At 43.5% G+C, this 19,308-nt stretch overlaps 1 protein-coding gene across 1 annotated transcript; it reads left to right on the forward strand.

The window, feature by feature from the left end:
* The first annotated feature begins 1,932 nt into the window (after nt 1-1,932).
* LOC143876737 (uncharacterized) lies at nt 1,933-3,172 on the forward strand. The gene is made up of 2 exons (XM_077378433.1): nt 1,933-2,227; nt 2,335-3,172. Exons 1-2 carry the CDS (start codon nt 2,135-2,137, stop codon nt 2,932-2,934), a joined length of 693 nt encoding a protein of 230 aa, XP_077234548.1. The 5' UTR covers nt 1,933-2,134; the 3' UTR covers nt 2,935-3,172.
* The last annotated feature ends 16,136 nt before the right edge of the window (nt 3,173-19,308 follow it).

Consider the following 19,308-nt stretch of genomic DNA (forward strand, 5'->3'; position numbering starts at 1 on the left):
TGTAGATCTTTGTTTCGATACACAGCTTGGTAGAATGATCTAAGCCATGGAGAAAAACCCTGATGAAATCTTTTTACGATCTTCAAGGAATAATGTAATAGATGTTCTTTACATTTTCATTAGAAGCTGTTGAAGAAAACCTTGAAAAAGAGTATTTTAGTTTTTTTTTTTTTTCTTATTTTTTTGTAGCTCTTATGCCTTCATGTGATTAAGTAATAGTAGGGTTGTCAACTGACCCTGATGGTTCCCATCTGACCACTAAATTTGATTTGGATATAGCGGATCCAATTAGGGTTGATGAAAATACAAAAATGCACTCACATGGTTTGTGTAGTTCATTATAAATTGTATGGGTGTTTTAGTCATTTTGATATTAAATATGTACATAGTCACTCATTGCACTAGGTAGTAACATACATGGTGTTGAATTTTTTGTAATGGTAGTAAGATAATTTTTATCTTGTTGTTGGATCTTGGACGTTTTGAATCAAAACAGGCTTCAATTCAAAAAACCAAGCATAGTATCCAAGGAATTTTCTGATAAGGATCTAATCCGATTACAATCCGAGCAGATAGTGACCTAGACATTGTTGGATCCTATCCGAATCGGGCCCACTGACACCCCTATGTAATTGATGTCCTTAAAGCTTTGGGTGGGCCCGCCCTTGATGGACCCACCTGCAAAGAATTTGGCTCCTGTCCATCCAATCCCTGAATTACAAAATGGAGAGTGAAAAAGGCATTTTCTATTGGCCTCCCATTGGATTACTTAGACCGTATAAATTAAACTCGTTATGAGCCATTGCAATCTACAATTGGGTCCACTATCTACTTGTCAAATAGTCCTCTCAGCACTTTTCTCCTCTTATTTCAAAATGAGCCAATGTACGGCAAGAATCCATTTGAAATGATGGTTAACCATCCATGTATGATAATGTGACTATGTTCATGTTAGGGGACCTTGAAAAAGTATTTTATCCATGTTTGATAATGTGCTATGGTCATTAGGGGTGCAAGTTTAGCGGAACAGGGTCAAGGCTGGATTTTTCAACCCTGAGGGTTAGACCCTGACTTAGGTTGGGTCGGGTTCTGAGTTAATGCCTCGGATACCCTGACCCAGCCCGACCCTAAGTTTTCTATTATAGAATTGAACCATCTGTGCATGTTTCTTTTGCTAATGTTTTCTATTATCTTGGATTGATGTTTCTTTAGATTACTATTATTAATTGTCTCTGTTTGTTGAATTCATATTGTCTTATTTTGTTCCCTTTCTCCGTTTAATGATCATTTTGTTCTATATGATAAGTGATTGCTTTATTTTTGGCACTCTTAACCGGAACTAAAAATAAGCTTGCAGAAGAATTTTTTTTCTTCCCAACAGTTCAAGAAACCAAACAAAGTATTATTTTTTTTCCACCATAGTCCGGTCAACCGAACATGAAAATTTTATTTTACGGGGAGGGAGTTTTTTTGTTCCACAGAAATCCAAAGAACCAAAAAAATTCCGACAACCATACAGCATAAGCCATCCCCATTTTTGTGCAACCAAACACATCTTATCCACTAACTTTATACATAGATCATGAAAGGACAGGCGGATCTGATGAGAAGTGGGTCGGTTGTCATTTCTGCCGGGGTTGGCTTTATCCATCTTCTTTGGAGCCCATTATTTCAAATGCCAACACCCGCTCCGTATGTTTAGGATCACAAGAGGAGAGGCAAATTATGTTGGGCATTTGGCTAATGTCCGGCCTGGATTGCCCAGTTAGTAGTAGCTACATGAATTAAATAAATAGATCTCTGAGCCGCATTTATCGGATAGGATATCATACTCTTCCCCTTCTAAAACGGATCATGTTATTTCCGTCAGGTGTCTAGCCCGGACACAAGTCATACAACTAGTCCGCGGAGCAGTACGACAAATTAAATGTAAAAGGAAAAAAAATAGATGCCTAATTTCCACGTCATCAATCCGTGCAAACACTGCTACAAGCTTCTCCGTCTTCCAATACAATAACCCCTTGATCCACTCTCACCCGTTAGATTCCTTCTAAATTATTCCTTTTAAAATCACCCCTTCCTTTCCTTTTTCTCTCTCATCTCTCAATCTCTCATCTCTCTCTCTCTCTCTCCGATGGCTGAAGAACCGGTGACCTCAGAAGCAGCTCACATAGCTCACGCCCTCGCTCCTCCCAAACCCACCCCCAACCACCCTCCCTACTCCCAGGTAAAAAAAAAAAAAAACCCCAATTAAACTTCAAAATAAAATATATTCTCTCAAAATGAATTGAAATGAAATGCAATTTGTTGTTGTTGTTTTTTTTTTTTTGGTAGATGATCTGCTCTGCAATCCAAGCACTGAACGAGAAGCACGGATCGAGCCGAAAGGCTATAGCCAAGTACATCGATGAGGCCTACACAAACCTCCCTCAAACCCATTCTTCACTTCTCACAACCCATCTCCGTCGCCTTAAGATAAAAGGCCAAGTTCTCATGGTCAAACACTCTTACAAGCTCCCCAAAAACCCTAATTCGATGATATCCGAACTGGGTCCGGTTCGTAGAGGCCGGGGTCGCCCACCAAACCCTAAGCCCGCAATTCCTGCCCCAAGCCCTGGCCTAGGGTTGACACGGAGAGGCCGAGGGCGTCCACCAAAACCTAAGCCCACGACGGTAGTTATCTTGCCACGTAATCCACGTGGTCGGCCACGGAAGGAGAGGACCACTATAGTTGGTGCGGGAACACCGAAGAGAAGAGGGAGGCCACCAAAGAAGACTAAGGAAGTGGGTGATGTGGCTGTATCTGGTGGGTCCACTTTGGGGCGGAGGCCACGTGGCAGGCCTAGGAAGGTGGATGGTGAGATGAAGGAGAAAAAGACGCGAATTAGTACGGGGAGGCCTGTTGGGCGGCCAAGGAAGGTGACTGTGGAGTGAGGGAGGGTTTTGTGGGATTTGTCTCTGCGTTTTATTTTTGTTAGGTTGTGTTCTTTCTTTCGGTGAAGTCTGCGGATGAGGCAAAGTGAAAAATAACCTGATTACGGGTTCGGATCTCTTCACCTCTTTTGTTTTTTCCTCAGCTTTTTTCATTTTTTTCTGTGGTGGAATTTGTTGGGAATTTGTAATGTACAATACTTTGATTCTCTCAAGACTTGGGTTTTTTTTTTGTCTAAAATATCTGGAATGCTAATGCTAAAGTGAAGGCAGCTGTAGTAATACTAAAAACCAAGGGGCAATTGCAAGGTCGCTCCATTGGTTGAGGTGGATCACATTACCCACATTTATAACAGAATTGGAAAATACAAAATTAGAGAAATAATAAAGCGGAAATGAGTGGCCACAAAACAAAATCCATTGCAGTGGAATGCCGATATACAAAATTACCCTTCATATTGTCCCGTATGGAGCTATTAATGAGGGATATTTTCGTAACACTGAAAAACCCCTACTCAAAAGTCAAAACTACAGAAAATTCTTTTGTTTTGATGCTCATTCTCCCCTCTCTTCAATTTATTTTCCCTTTCTTTTCTTAAACTTGCCCCCATACTTAGAAAGTAGGATAATCAGAAAGGGATTCAATCGATAACAAATACGGACATATCGTGGCCAAGACATAGGTGGATCCCATCCATTGACACACTTACTAAATGTGGTATTTAGCTAAAATCAATACATTTTTAAGTCTTAAATGGGGGCACTCATGTTAAATCAAGACAATTGATAGGGTACATGATGATGCAACCCATAAACTGACATTGCATATAAAGAAGGACCACAAAAAACATCACTGCCATGTTTTGATAATTGCACTAAACTCATGTTGTCTTTTATTATTTAAAAAGTGGTCAGAGGTTATTACATTTCCCAAGAGGCTCTGAGAAGCCTATTAAAAAAGAATAGACAAACTGAGTTTGTGTAATTATTAAAATATGGTAGTGCTAATATCAGTAGCCAAAAACAATGGGTTAATTTTTCTTGTGGAACGCGGATTTTAGAATCGGGGATTTCTTCAAAATTGTAGCTAAGAGACGAGAAGAAGCATACCAGCCGTCGTTTTTGACTTCTCGCCCTTCTTTCCGTCAGCAAGAGGGTAGCAGATCTTCCCATATTTCCAGGTTTTAGAAATCTCAGGATGCACGAGAGATTTTTAAAACCTGAATTTCTCACTTATCTTTTCCTTTTATTTAGCAATTAGTTAGCTGCTTACTTGTCTTCCTTTTTATTAGGTAATTCGTTAGCTTTTAGCTATTTTTATGGGATGTAATCTTCCTTTTTATTAGGTAATTTGTTAGCTTTTAGCTATTTTCATGGGATGTAATATGTAGTTGCAGAACTCTATTTAAAGAGTTGAGAAAATAATGGAGAGGAGAACGGTCATTATTCTCAACACTTGTGTTGTTACTGGAGGCTTGGTTTTCCTCGAATTAACCCACTCTATCTATTTCTTTGGCATCTTTACTCTTTTTTTTAATCTCTGCTTCACAATTGGGAAGGGAAAAGCCACCGGATCTGTACCATTGTGCTTCTCTTCCCCAATTTTTTTTTTGAAATGACAAAAAAATTATTGAATTTCTAATGCCATTTGTTTGACTTTTCAAGAAAAGACAAACGTAATAGGTGGAAATGGGCTTGGAGATATCATTTCCAGTTTTTTTTCTGAGCTGTTTTCTGCGAATTTTGAAATTCAGGATTCATTTGGATGGTGGGATTCCAGCTCAGAGTGACGAGGATAACATTGGAGCTTCACTTTAGTTCATGGCGTGGAGATATCAATTCTCCTTCTCTTTTGAGATTCTGTGTTCATCATATTTGGTAAAATCAACTGCCCAATACAAAATATTAAGGTCCTAAGTCTTCTAAGTGGGTCCCCGATTTCCACTATCATTTCTCTCTCAACATCAGTGTCTTCTTCATTGTTAGACTGTGTACAAGTGGGGGTCACTTGATCAATGATCCAACCCAATACATTGTGCTTTTCAATGGATCAGAATCCACTTTTTCTTCATCTTGTGAAAATTATGGGACAAAGATAGCTATCTGCCTATCTCTATTGTTTAGATCAAAATGCGGATGCGGGTCAAAATGCAGCAAAAACAAATCATGGTCAACTCCCCAAGTCGTGATTGAGTACTTGGTTGAAGTGATTGAGTGCTTGTATTGCAGAGTCATACGAGCACAATTTTGATTGATTTTACAACGGAGGACATTCAGCGACGATACGGGAGAGTTTTAACAGCTCAAAGCAACTTGGGTCAGGTCGAGTTGAGTTTTTCCTAAAAAAATGAATTGGAATCAACCCGAACCTGACCTGATTTTGTGGTAAAAGCTCAACTCGAATTCCCAAAATTTGACCTGGTTGCACCCCTAGATGCATTATTGTCAATAAAACCCTAATTTCAGATATAAGAGAAGTATATATTTTTATGTTATGTGGGCATTCATGTCTTTGTAAGTGGTACACCGTTCATCTCACCATTAGGAAGATAAAATCACTTTTAGGATCAATGATGCTGTTTTTTGGGTCCTATATAAGGTCCCGGGGGAGCATGTCTGTGAAATTAAGATGGTTGGTCTTGTAGAGCATAAGCATTATGAGGCGACCCACATGGTCCTGGTCTCACCCCGAATGGACATCCCACGTATAAGATAAAAGACTTCAAAACAATAGTAAGCTTTTATTGGTAGAGCCCTAACTGAGATTTGATCGATCAAGATTCTAAGATCATCCGATCAAGATATTCTCAACGACATTTTGCTGGACTTAATATTACCGTTTGGACCAATGGATCATTTTACTCAAACAAGACAGAAGTGCGGCCCAATAAGTATCTTTTATGATGGAGTGTAGAACTGACTTGTTTTTTCTATCATTACCCATTTATGTTTTGAGAGAGAGAGAGAGAGAGAGAGATTTGTATTTTTAATTTGGCATTTTGCTAGGCAGTTCCGCGGAAAGCCATTTGTTGGCTCACTTTTTTTTTGGTAGGTTAGCTCGGAGTGAACCTTCGTGGCTCACTTTTGCATGAGAGAACCGCGACGTCGGATGAACTAAGGGCATGTTTGGATACCTCATGCATTTATATTTTGATTTGGATTTGAGTTTTGGATACAAAACACATCAATCATCTTCATGATCATGTTTTAAGAGAGAGGGAGGGAGGGATGTTTCGCTACTGCCGGAGCAACGTCGAGGAGCAGTGATGGTGAAGGAAGTTGCCACAAATATTGATTTCCAAATAATGTCTTGCAGAACATATTTGAAAATCGGAACTTTTTGCACTGTTGTAGCTGATTTGAAAATCTAAGGATCTGATCCAGTTCAAAATATCAACTAAATCCAAATCTAAATCTTGTTGGTATCTAAACGTGGCCTAAATGAAGATAACAATCTACTAAAAAGTGGGCATTTTAGGGCTCACGAAGTGATTGACTGCTAGCGAAGTTGGGAATAGGGGATCTCCTTTAGCCCCAAATTTCGTTCATCCCTGAAGAATGTGGGTAAACACAACTCCAACTCTAACCTGGAGTTGCAATTGAACCCTTTTTTTTTGTCTGTTTTTAAGTGCAAAAGTGAGGGTACATGAGATTTCCCATTAGCGGTATTTTGAAAGGACAACCAATAAATGGATAAAGTAGGAAACAACCTCTCCTAAAGAATATCATGTAATGTTGCCTGTATGTAAATATTCTTCGCCCAGGGTAATCTTGTAATGCATGTGTAACGAATCTTCAAGAAGTCTTACCTAATGGAGGATTTCATCTTTTTTACATGCAATTCTTTCATCTGAATTTTCCCCACCAATTTTCATCACATATTAGCCCTCTCTTGATCGTTGCTTTTGAGCTTTAAAAAATGATTTTGAAACTCAATTTTTTTTTCCTAGTCTGCACTTTATATCAGTTTATCATTTGTAAATATTCGAAAATTTAGTTTTTTTTTTTTTTTTTTTTCCAAAAGTTAGTCCCTATAAAGTTAGATAATTTTCTAAAATATGGATAATTCATTTAGCCCATTGACTAATTTTTTACTAAATAAAAATTTTAAATACTCCGAACACACAATTCCCCATTATTAGAACATTACCATATCTAAAGATGATGAGCTTCAGTTGTTGGTGCTATCCTAATCTTAGGGCCCAATGGAAAATGGAGAAGTAGATATCCGAGAAGATGATGCAACAAAGCAAAACATAAGATGGAAGATGTGATGAAAAGCACATTTGTTGGAAAAATCGGATTGAGGTGAGTCAACGCTGCGATTTGCTTCCAAAAACCAGGAAATGGGACTAGAGCAGTGGCAGATGGTTTTACCCTTCTTACAAAGGTTTTATTTCTTTCTTGATTCTTCAGTGTATTCATCTGAGGCAAGGCAATGTTCTGATATTAAATACAACTGAAGACCATGGATGCATTTTCTATTGGAAATGTGTTTCCATAAGGATAACCCAACTAATTTGTTCCACTCTAAGTGGAACCCATCTAGGCACGTAACATATTAAGTAGTCAACAAACGATGAGACAAGAGTTGGATATACCTAATACTTGGTCCGTAGAAATAGAGGTAAGTATTGTTTGGTTATCAACATCGTAGAGTAGTGGTAGGGACTGTCATTACCAATATGGAGAGAGAGAGAGAGAGAGAGAGAGAGAGAGAGAGAGAGAGAGAGAGAGAGAGAGAGAGAGAGAGCACCATTCACAAGAAATCTAAGCAAAATGCACCTTTTTGTGATGTTTTTTGGCTTGGATGTCACGGGGAAACAGTTCAGGACACAACCGGTATTAAAATCCATCTCGTCTTGTCTCGTTGCGTCTTGGAAATGCGTTGTTTATAGCACCTTTGGTCGCCACTCGCCGCTAAGCTGGTTGGTTGGCCAAACTCTATAGGAGGAGTTGACCCCGTGACTTGCTGACTCCTCCCCCGTTAGGCCCAGCAGGTGTGGGCAGGAGCCTTGGTGGCTTGCTCATGGGTTGCAAGAGGACTTACTTGTGCATCTGTTGCACACAGTAGGAAATCATACTTCAACTCGTAGGCGTGCCCTAAGGGAGCTTTGGGTGCGGATTGTGAGCTATCCATAGGGATGCTCCAGTTTCTTTGGTTGAGGATGGGGGCCAAAGACAGTGCATGTTGGGTTGGGTTCCCACATGCATTGCGCGGCGGACCGGTGCAGGGGGCTACTTATACTGTTTGCCCCTCTGCACCGCGGTACGTCTCGTGGGTAGGCCATTCTCTAGGTCTTCCATGGGTTCGTGCCGGGGCGACTTCGGTGGCCCTCGCGAGGTGTACACCTTGCGGATCAGTCCATGGGGCATCTTGCTCCTTGGATGACCAAGCCCTAGTGCCTGGCGGATTGGTGCGTGGCATCGTCATGCCTCGTACTCGATGGACTTTGCATTAGGCCCCAAGGCCATATGTTCGATGTACTCGTGATGCAGGCTGATCATGAGTGTGGGTATCTAGAAGCGCATGTCAAGATCTGAGCCAAGTAGCCTGTTGAACAGTTTAGAGTTTGTGTGCACATTTGAAGCATCAAGGGGTGTTGGCGTGTAGGGCCTTTAAAGGCTTGCACGATTGAAGGCTGGCCCTAGCATTCGTGCATGTTGGGGCGTCGCACGGGTTATTCCGTTGCTCAAATATTTGGCCCGTGACAGTTGGTATCAGAGCAGAATGTCCAAGCTATGTATTCAGAGTGGGCTTTGAGAATTGGTGCCAGATGGTATCTAGTGCCAGATCAGAGCAGGTTGTGAATCAAGAGTTTTTCAAGGAGCTATGATACAGTTGGTGTCTGTGTTGGCATAGTTGCAGCAAGTGGCAGTGTTTGTGGCTATGATTAGCGCATCTCTAGTGCATGTTGCTTTGTACAAAGGAACGGGAAATGCTTTCTGTTGTGGCGGAGTTGGAAAGAGCTTGAATGTTAGCACACCAAGTTGGAAGTGCTAAGTTGCGGATGTCTTTGAATCTAACACTTTGAAAGTCCATTAGTCAGCCGAAGAAGAGCTGAAATTGCGTGGGTATGTTCCTTTCGGGGGACTCTCCCTTATTCTACTTGAGTCGCGCAACAGAGGCGCGATAGCCTGCAAAGACTAGTACCATCAGTGTTTGTTCAAGCATTGCACAATGAATTTGCTCGAAGCTTGATACAGTGTTAGAGCTGCAACCGTCAGCGAACAGGTTGGCATCTTTCAGTGACCCACCGATGTGTGAGATCAGAAGTGGCAGTTGGGGAGTTGTGAATGCTCCGTTGCAGTGTTGACTAACATTGATGTGTTAGCATATGGCCTTAAGGGCTTGCTATGGAAAAAGGGTTGGCTGCTGGCATAAGCCTTCCCCTATCAGATGAGGTGTTGAACGTGTCGGCACCAAAGCGCTCATCGAAGTGAATTTGCTTGCTCAGTGTGATGGCATAACCAGTTTGACAAATTAGCACACATGCTCAGGATGAAGAGCTGGTCAATGACTGAATTACTTTTATGTCAGTTCACAATTACAATCGAGCATGCGTGATGCTCTTCTCAGAAAGACCTTGGAACGAACGCCAAGGCCGCTTAGATTTGATAATGGGTTTGCTGTGCTGATATGGGACAGTGTGGTGAGCTCAGATGGCATATGGGCAGACTGTGTTGGTATGGGACGACATGGTATGTTTGTGTGTTTCTTGCTGCTTTAGAATCTCTTTGTTTGTCGAAATTGAAAGGACAGCTCAATCTGAATGATGGAATATTTGGGTGGTTAGCAGTGTGAGTACTAGCCGCAAGTGCCCAAGGAGACCATTTGTGGCATAAGGGTTGATTGTTCAAATCAAGTTCTATAGTGTTGAACAGAAGCAGGCAAGACTAAGCGTCGCGTTGATTGATCCCAACAGGGGATTCTTGGCCTCAGGAGGAGGCGAGACCGATGTGGTGGTGTAGACACCCCATTTTGACCGTGCCCTAAAACCTTCCAATCTTATGCAAAACCCCATCAAACCAACAGAGGAAAATACATTGCCATCAAGAAATTCAAGTAGTCCAAGGATGGGGATGATGTCTCTCTCACCATGATTAGGGAGATCATGTTGATGTGGAATTTTTGTTTTTTTATAAAAAAAAATGTGGTCAAATTTGCGAATTTACACATCAATTATGCCGCTAAGTCATGGTTCTAACAGCTGCTCCATGGGGCCGAGCATTATAAAAGTCCTGGTTGCATGTGGGTTGTTGGATGCATTTTATATTGGGTTATTAACTTTAGCCAATATTTCAAAGGGTGGAAGTCAAAGCCATACCTAATCACTTTCGACTTAGACCTCCCCTTTAGAATAAAATAGTCGAAATATATCATGAGGGGTCTGTCCTGTGAAGGAAAAAGAGTGAACATATCATTTATAGGTAGAGTGGTTTTGCTTGGGCTGCCCCGATAGACAACTAAGGTGGGTATAAATCAAGTGGGGGTGTGCATTTACTAAGGCAAGGGGGTGTCAAAATCAACACACCCCTCATCTATATACTAAAAGTCTGTTCGTAGAGGAGAGGAGGAGGATTTTTTTTGAGAAAACAGGAGGGAAGCGTGAGTGAAAAAGAGAGAGAGAGACCCACCTCCTCCGGCCGGCCAACCGTCACCTCCCCCATCTCTTCTTCTCCACCGGAACTCCACCCTTGCCACCGTCAACCACCACCGAAACCCCATTTGAAATTCCTGCGACAGGCGGAGGGTTGAAGATATGTCAAGCAGAATCAGTCTGCTTGGGGGTTGAAAACCATTGTAACCTGAAATTCTGACAGCTGGTGGAAAATTGAAAGTGTTTCAAGCCGAATCAGTCTCTTGTGCATTTTGAAAGCCTTTGAGGTCCGGAGCCCTTGCAATTGGCATAAAAGTGGTAGACCTTTCGGCAAGAGTCGGTCTCTTGTACCTTCAAAATCTTTGTAACCCAAGTTTCATAAAAGAAAGCTTGGATCTGTTTGAGTTGTGTTAAGACTCCTGAACTGGAAGCGAAATTTTACTAGGGGCATCTTTTATGTCCTGACGAAAGTCAGACCATAAAAGATACCTAGCATGCATTGATGTTTGAGATATCAGTTTTAACGAATCAGGATTTGAGAAAACTTGAACGCATTTTTCAAATCAAATTTTCAATTTAGGTTTGATCATGATGCTGTCTAATCATTCCGTTTTTTACGATCTGTCAAGATGCTGTCTTCTCAGATCCCAATTTAGGTTTGATCATGATAACTGTCTAATCATTCCGCCATGTTGATCTGTCAAGATGCTATCTTCCCAGATCCCAATTTAGGTTTGATCATGATAACTGTCTAATCATTCCGCCATGTTGATCTGTCAAGATGCTGTCTTCCCAGATCCCAATTTAGGTTTGATCATGATAACTGTCTAATCATTCTGCCATGTTGATCTGTCAAGATGCTGTCTTCCCAGATCCCAATTTAGGTTTGATCATGATAACTGTCTAATCATTCTGCCGTGTTGATCTGTCAAGATGCTCTCTTCCCAGATCCCAATTTAGGTTTGATCATGATAACTGTCTAATCATTCCGCCATGTTGATCTGTCAAGATGCTATCTTCCCAGATCCCAATTTAGGTTTGATCATGATAACTGTCTAATCATTCCGCCATGTTGATCTGTCAAGATGCTGTCTTCCCAGATCCCAATTTAGGTTTGATCATGATAACTGTCTAATCATTCCGCCATGTTGATCTGTCAAGATGCTATCTTCCCAGATCCCAATTTAGGTTTGATCATGATAACTGTCTAATCATTCCGCCATGTTGATCTGTCAAGATGCTGTCTTCTCAGATCCCAATTTAGGTTTGATCATGATAACTGTCTAATCATTCTGCCGTGTTGATCTGTCAAGATGCTCTCTTCCCAGATCCCAATTTAGGTTTGATCATGATAACTGTCTAATCATTCCGCCCTGTTCATCTGTCAAGATGCCGTCTTCTCAGATCCCAATTTAGGTTTGATCATGATAACTGTCTAATCATTCCGCTTCGTTCATCTGTCAAGATGCTGTCTTCTCAGATCCCAATCCAGGTTTGATCATGATAACTGTCTAATCATTCCGCTTCATTCATCTGTCAAGATGCTGTCTTCCCAGATCCCAATTTAGGTTTGATCATGATAACTGTCTAATCATTCCACTTCGTTCATCTGTCAAGATGCTGTCTTCTCAGATCCCAATCCAGGTTTGATCATGATAACTGTCTAATCATTCCGCTTCGTTCATCTGTCAAGATGCTGTCTTCTCAGATCCCGATCCAGGTTTGATCATGATGCTGTCTAATCAATTCGCTGCGTTCATTTGTCAAGATGCCGTCTTCTCGGATCCCGAATCAGGTTTGATCATGATGCTGTCCAATCATTCCGCTTTACAATCTCCAAATCCCTGAGTGGCTTAATTAGATGTTGTCTAATCATTCCATTCTGCAATTGGTGAGAGTCTGTCTCTGTCTCACTATCCCTTGAGAGGCCATCTCATCCATATATCCATAATTGAGTTACGAGTTCAAGAGAGGCTATCTCACCAGCGTTTGTAGAGTCAGCGTCCGGGGAAAGGCTATTTCACCATGTTATCTTTGTGAGTATCATTTTCAAAAAAAAAAAAAACAAAAAAAAAAAAAAAAAAACCCTCTGATTTTGGGCCAGTCAAAATGTGTTGTCTGTTCAGCTTTGACATTCGCGCGACAAGCACGCTCTGCCAAAGAGGGGCATCTGTAGACACCCCATTTTGACCGTGCCCTAAAACCTTCCAATCTTATGCAAAACCCCATCAAACCAACAGAGGAAAATACATTGCCATCAAGAAATTCAAGTAGTCCAAGGATGGGGATGATGTCTCTCTCACCATGATTAGGGAGATCATGTTGATGTGGAATTTTTGTTTTTTTATAAAAAAAAATGTGGTCAAATTTGCGAATTTACACATCAATTATGCCGCTAAGTCATGGTTCTAACAGCTGCTCCATGGGGCCGAGCATTATAAAAGTCCTGGTTGCATGTGGGTTGTTGGATGCATTTTATATTGGGTTATTAACTTTAGCCAATATTTCAAAGGGTGGAAGTCAAAGCCATACCTAATCACTTTCGACTTAGACCTCCCCTTTAGAATAAAATAGTCGAAATATATCATGAGGGGTCTGTCCTGTGAAGGAAAAAGAGTGAACATATCATTTATAGGTAGAGTGGTTTTGCTTGGGCTGCCCCGATAGACAACTAAGGTGGGTATAAATCAAGTGGGGGTGTGCATTTACTAAGGCAAGGGGGTGTCAAAATCAACACACCCCTCATCTATATACTAAAAGTCTGTTCGTAGAGGAGAGGAGGAGGATTTTTTTTGAGAAAACAGGAGGGAAGCGTGAGTGAAAAAGAGAGAGAGAGACCCACCTCCTCCGGCCGGCCAACCGTCACCTCCCCCATCTCTTCTTCTCCACCGGAACTCCACCCTTGCCACCGTCAACCACCACCGAAACCCCACCAAAAATCCATCTCTGCAACCGGTCTCTCGAACCACCCAAAAACCCAAAAACCCAAATAGCCACCTCTACCTTCTCTCACCACCTTCTCCGGCATCCTCCCAGCCAACCACCGGAGCTCCACCGGCATCCCATCTCCTCCACCCTACCTCCAGCGGGTCCTACATCAGCGGGTCCCACATCAGCGGGCCCCACATCAGCGGGCCGACTCCGTCAACATCTTCCTGGATCTTCTGTTCCTCCTATTATAGCCGGTGTAAGTTCAGTTTTTTATTTTATAATTAGTCATTCTTTGCACTACACGATACACCACAGTAGCGGGTCCCACAGCGGGTCCCACATCAGTGGGTCCCACAGCGGATCCCACATCAGCGGGTCCCACATCAGCAGGGTCCCACAGCGGGTCCTACAGTGGCGGGTCCCTCAGTGGCGGGTCCCACATCAGCGGGTCCCACAGTGGGTCCCACATCAGCGGGTCCCACATCAGCGGGTCCCACAGTGGGTCCCACATCAGCGGGTCCCACATCAGTGGGTCCCACAACAGTGGGTCCCACAGTGGGTCCCACATCAACGGGTCCCACATCAGTGGGTCCCACATCAACGGGTCCCACATCAGCGGGTCCCATATCAACGGGTCCCACATCAACGGGTCCCACAGCGGGTCCCAAAGCGGGTCCCACAGAGGGTCCCACATTCGTGGGTCCCACAGCGGGTCCCACATCAGCGGGTCCCACAACAGGTCCCAAAGCGAGTCCCACAGAGGGTCCCACATCCGCGGGTCCGACAGCGGGTCCCACAACGGGTCCCACAACGGGTCCCGCAGCGGGTCCCACAACAGCGGGTCCCACATCAACGAGTCCTACTATGAATAGTAGTTTTGAATAGTACTTATAAATAGCAATTATGAATAGTAGTTTTGAATAGTACCTATAAATAGTAATTATGAATAGTATTTTTGAATAGTAATCTTGTATAGTAATTATAAATAGTAATTATAACAGTCTTCAGCACAGGAGTCAGTCCTTCAGTCAGTCCAGGAGTTTTTCCTATCATCATAGGGGTTAGGATTCTGTCCATCCTCTCATCAAATCGTGATCTTTACCCGCTCCTGCAAGGTATAGGATGCTGTCCAACCCTTGCCGAGTTATTTTCCTGTTCGTTCCCCCGCAAAGTATAGGATGATGTCCAACCTTTGCGGGATTCCAGAAGTCTCCCTACCCTTATGATGATAGGATTTTATTCTCTGGTGTCAAAAAACAATAAAAACATTTCAAAAATACTTGAAAACAACAAAAACATTCCAAAAAACACTTGAAAATTCAAAAACATCTAAAAAACAATTCAAAATCCAAAAACATTTTAAAAATCAAAATTTCAAAAAAATCTTGAGTCATGTGCAGAGTAGTTAGGAATTCTGGTCCGAACTACGTTGGCTTGATCCCTTTCAACAGGGTACGTAGTGCAGCTTGGGGTCCACATCCCAGGTCCAGCCAAACCTTTAAAAATAAACATTTCAAATATTCCAAAAAAATACAAAAAAACTTCAAAACCTTTTCAAAAAAGATCTTCCCCTAGAGTTAGGAGTCTGTCCTAGATATTTAGGGTGTTTTAGAGTTAGGAGTCGGTCCTGATTTGTATTGATATGGTGTGTCCTGTCGTGTGAGTGTCCCTAGAGTTAGGAGGCCTCAAGTCGATCGGTTAGACATTTAGTCGAACCGATGGCTAGACTAGGAAGCATATAGTCAACCCATGGTTTTCCTTAGAATGCACAGCCTAGATACACATAGGATATAGGGCCCACCTGCATTAGCTTAAGGCTAATCAACTTGCATTAGTTAGGGCATATAGAGTCCTAAAAATTACAATCCACTTGAATTTAAGCAATCGCACAAAAAACTTTAAACATCAGTCGAGTCTAGTGGATCGAGTCTAGGATAGCGGTCCTAGAGTTTTAGGCATCGTAGTTTAGAATAGGGCACCGAACTACGTTGGCTCTGATTCTTCCCGAGGCCGGGATACGTAGTGCAGCTAGGATGGATGGCCATCCTGGTCCGAGTCAAGTATTGCATTAGAGTCTAGGGCTTGTCGTGTCGGGTCATGTGTCGAGTCGTGTTGTGTTGTGTGTTTTGCTGTGTTTTCTTATTTTTATGTACAGATCCTATACCTTTAGCTGTAGCATGCATGTGTTTGCCCACCAGAACTTAGACACCAATCAGGCATGTCACTCATAACCTAGCTATTCTTAGGCGACATATCTTTCATTTCTTTTGTGTGTGCTTCTTATTCGTCTCCGAGACATGCATGATTAGCTAGACGTTATCTCGGAGATATTCGTTCCCATTTCGCATGATTTTCGCCCAAAACTCTTCAAAATTAATAATAAATGGCATAAGAGACCAGGTGCTAGCACTTGGGCGAATTGGGGGCGCCTAATCCCTTCCCCATTCGTCATCAGGCACGAACCCTATTTTATATCTCTGGTTATCCGTTGCAACAGAGCACAGCATGGGATCCAGGGCCCACTTCCTTGGATGGCGACTCTTCTTTGTTTAAGGTACGCCTCGAATCTGGGCTAGTCCCCGAATCGAGAGGTATCTCACTTTACATCGCCGCTCATGCTGTGAGGGGCACTCTTTCGAGAGTTCCTTGGTGGGGCTCTCCTTCACGTGGACGATCTCCTGAGACTCGCGCGGGGGCCCGTCCTCCACGCCCGTCCCGGATCTGGTTCCACAGGTGGTCTCTTTGCTTGGGAGTGCTTTTGGACTCCGTGGTTGGCTTGCACTTTGCGGGTGGCAAGTGCTGCACTTGGCCGAAAGTAAGGCAGGTGCTGTGCCAGAAGTGGTGGCACATTCAGGGAGAGACGAAGCGGTGCAAGTTGGCCATTTCGGAAGACCACTCCAGAGGAAGCTCGAGTGGAGCTGAGGAGGAACTTGAGAGTTGCTTGAGGAAAGGATTCAAGTTTGGTCGCTCTGCCCTCATGGAGTTTGGTGGAGTGCTCAGAACCATCATCACTGGTTGTAGGTGAGCCAAAACCTTCCGTGCCGAAAGTGTTGGCACATTAACCGGTTGTAGGTGAGCCAAAACCTTCCGTGCCGAAAGTGATGGCACGCTACTCGGTTGTAGGTGAGCCAAAACCTTCCATGCCGAAAGTAATGGCATGTTATCCGGTTGTAGGTGAGCCAAAACCTTCCGTGCCGAAAGTGATGGCACGTTATCCGGTTGTAGGTGAGCCAAAACCTTCCGTGCCGAAAGTGATGGCACGTTATCCGGTTGTAGGTGAACCAAAACCTTCCATGCCGAAAGTGATGGCGTGTTATCCGGTTGTAGGTGAGCCAAAACCTTCCGTGCCGAAAGTGGTGGCACGTCATCCGGTTGTAGGTGAGCCATAACCTTCCGTGCCGAAAGTGATGGCACGTCATCCACAGCGTTTGTAGGCACCGTCAGAAAACCTTCGCCTAGTTTGATGGAGTCCGGGAAAACCATCGTTGTTGAAGATAACTCCAGCAGAGCTATAGTGCAGTGATTGACAGAACTTGAGGCAGTGTGGTATGCAGTAGAAGTCAGAATACGCTGATTGTCGAAGTACCTGTGGCAGCTGTTTTCAAGATTGAGAAGTCATTGTTATTGTGGAACTGAGCTTCACAGAGCGTTCAGTGTCGACGAGGGCGTCGACGTTATCAGGTGGGGGAGTGTCACGATGAAACAGTCCAGGACACAACCGGTATTAAAATCCATCTCGTCTTGTCTCGTTGCTTCTTGGAAATGCGTTGTTTATAGCACCTTTGGTCGCCACTCGCCGCTAAGCTGGTTGGTTGGCCAAACTCTATAGGAGGAGTTGACCCCGTGACTTGCTGACTCCTCCCCCGTTAGGCCCAGCAGGTGTGGGCAGGAGCCTTGGTGGCTTGCTCATGGGTTGCAAGAGGACTTACTTGTGCATCTGTTGCACACAGTAGGAAATCATACTTCAACTCGTAGGCGTGCCCTAAGGGAGCTTTGGGTGCGGACTGTGAGCTATCCATAGGGATGCTCCAGTTTCTTTGGTTGAGGATGGGGGCCAAAGACAGTGCATGTTGGGTTGGGTTCCCACATGCATTGCGCGGCGGACCGGTGCAGGGGGCTACTTATACTGTTTGCCCCTCTGCACCGCGGTACGTCTCGTGGGTAGGCCATTCTCTAGGTCTTCCATGGGTTCGTGCCGGGGCGACTTCGGTTGCCCTCGCGAGGTGTACACCTTGCGGATCAGTCCATGGGGCATCTTGCTCCTTGGATGACCAAGCCCTAGTGCCTGGCGGATTGGTGCGTGGCATCGTCATGCCTCGTACTCGATGGACTTTGCATTAGGCCCCAAGGCCTTATGTTCGATGTACTCGTGATGCAGGCTGATCATGAGTGTGGGTATCTAGAAGCGCATGTCAAGATCTGAGCCAAGTAGCCTGTTGAACAGCTTAGAGTTTGTGTGCACATTTGAAGCATCAAGGGGTGTTGGCGTGTAGGGCCTTTAAAGGCTTGCACGATTGAAGGCTGGCCCTAGCATTCGTGCATGTTGGGGCGTCGCACGGGTTATTCCGTTGCTCAAATATTTGGCCCGTGACAGTTGGTATCAGAGCAGAATGTCCAAGCTATGTAGCCCCCTGTACCGGTCCGCCGAGTGCGAATTCACTTCAATTTGATGTCAATACTTACCGTTTTAATAAGTTCTAATCTTTTCATGTTTTAGGTTGTTTTGGCGTGCCGAGTGCGAATTCACTTCAATTCTTGTGAATTTTGGATGGACCCAAATTTTACTATTTTTGAAAGCCGAACGTTATTATTTTTAGTAAGTAGTTGAATAGAATTGGGTTAATAAGAGTCTCATAAGGGTTGTGAAGGAACTGTATAGACTTTTCTTGGATCATTGTTGATCCAAGGGACCCTTTTTAAGCTCGTAGAAGTGATCTTCTCCTCTGTTCCTACCACAATTTCCGCACTGCATGTGGGGCCAGACCATACGGTTTAGCCCACATTAAACTGCCCTCCTCGGCAGGCCACAGGCAATCTATTTTTTGTTCTGGGGACTTGTGTCATCTTCTCAATTATTATGACAGCACAAGGAGAAAAGTCTCAAATAGATTAGAAGTATGCCCGTCACTATAGAAGGGGAGAAGGGGTGCAAATATCAATTTCTACAGGATAAAAGGTCAAGTATTAAATTGATATCGCTGTGGATTCAATGGGGCTCCGTTTCTTTCCAAGTAAAAAAACAAACCCTCATTCTCATTTCATTTGAAAGCTCTACCATTTAGCTTTCCAACAAATAAACTTTCAGATATGGCTCAAGAACTCCTAATCTGTATATGAGATTCTAAACCCTATAATCTGTATTCACACACACACGTGGTGTTAGGGCGAAAATTGGTAACAGGTTATGATAGGGCCGGAAAGGCTGATCTGGGCCTGAAGGGCTGATTTATGCCTGAAGGGCTGATCTGTGCCTGAAGGGCTGATCTGGGCCTGAAGGGCTGATGGAGTCCTGCGCTGCACAAGGGCACAGACAAGAAGAGAAAGGGTCAGAGGACCAACCCGGAGTGGTGCTCCGGACGGGCGCTTCGACACTCAAGTCAGTATGAGCAGGAGTGCAGAGCAATATCAGAGCAAAAGCTTAGGGTTTTTATTTTCAGATCCCTCACCTTAGCACAAGTGAAGGCTATTTATAGTGATTCTGAGCCACCTGTTCAGGATAGGTGGTGGTCTCTGTATGGACCAGGTCTCATACCTAGGAAGGGTAGGTGGAAGTCCCTGATTGGTTCAGGTGTCACACCTAGCAGGGACAGGTTTTATCTCTGTATAGTCTTGTGATCGAATTTCA

Source organism: Tasmannia lanceolata, unplaced genomic scaffold, assembly GCF_043159265.1.
Source record: "Tasmannia lanceolata isolate RefF3 unplaced genomic scaffold, GAP_Taslan_0.1 ptg000005l, whole genome shotgun sequence".
NCBI classification, from domain to species: Eukaryota; Viridiplantae; Streptophyta; class Magnoliopsida; order Canellales; family Winteraceae; genus Tasmannia; species Tasmannia lanceolata.

Excerpts from the sequence above, each read along its gene's own strand:
- LOC143876737 (XM_077378433.1), top strand. The coding sequence starts at position 2,135 with ATGGCTGAAGAACCGGTGACCTCAGAAGCAGCTCACATAGCTCACGCC. Across the intron at positions 2,228-2,334 it reads ACCACCCTCCCTACTCCCAG|ATGATCTGCTCTGCAATCCA; the intron begins GTAAAAAAAAAA and ends TTTTTTTGGTAG.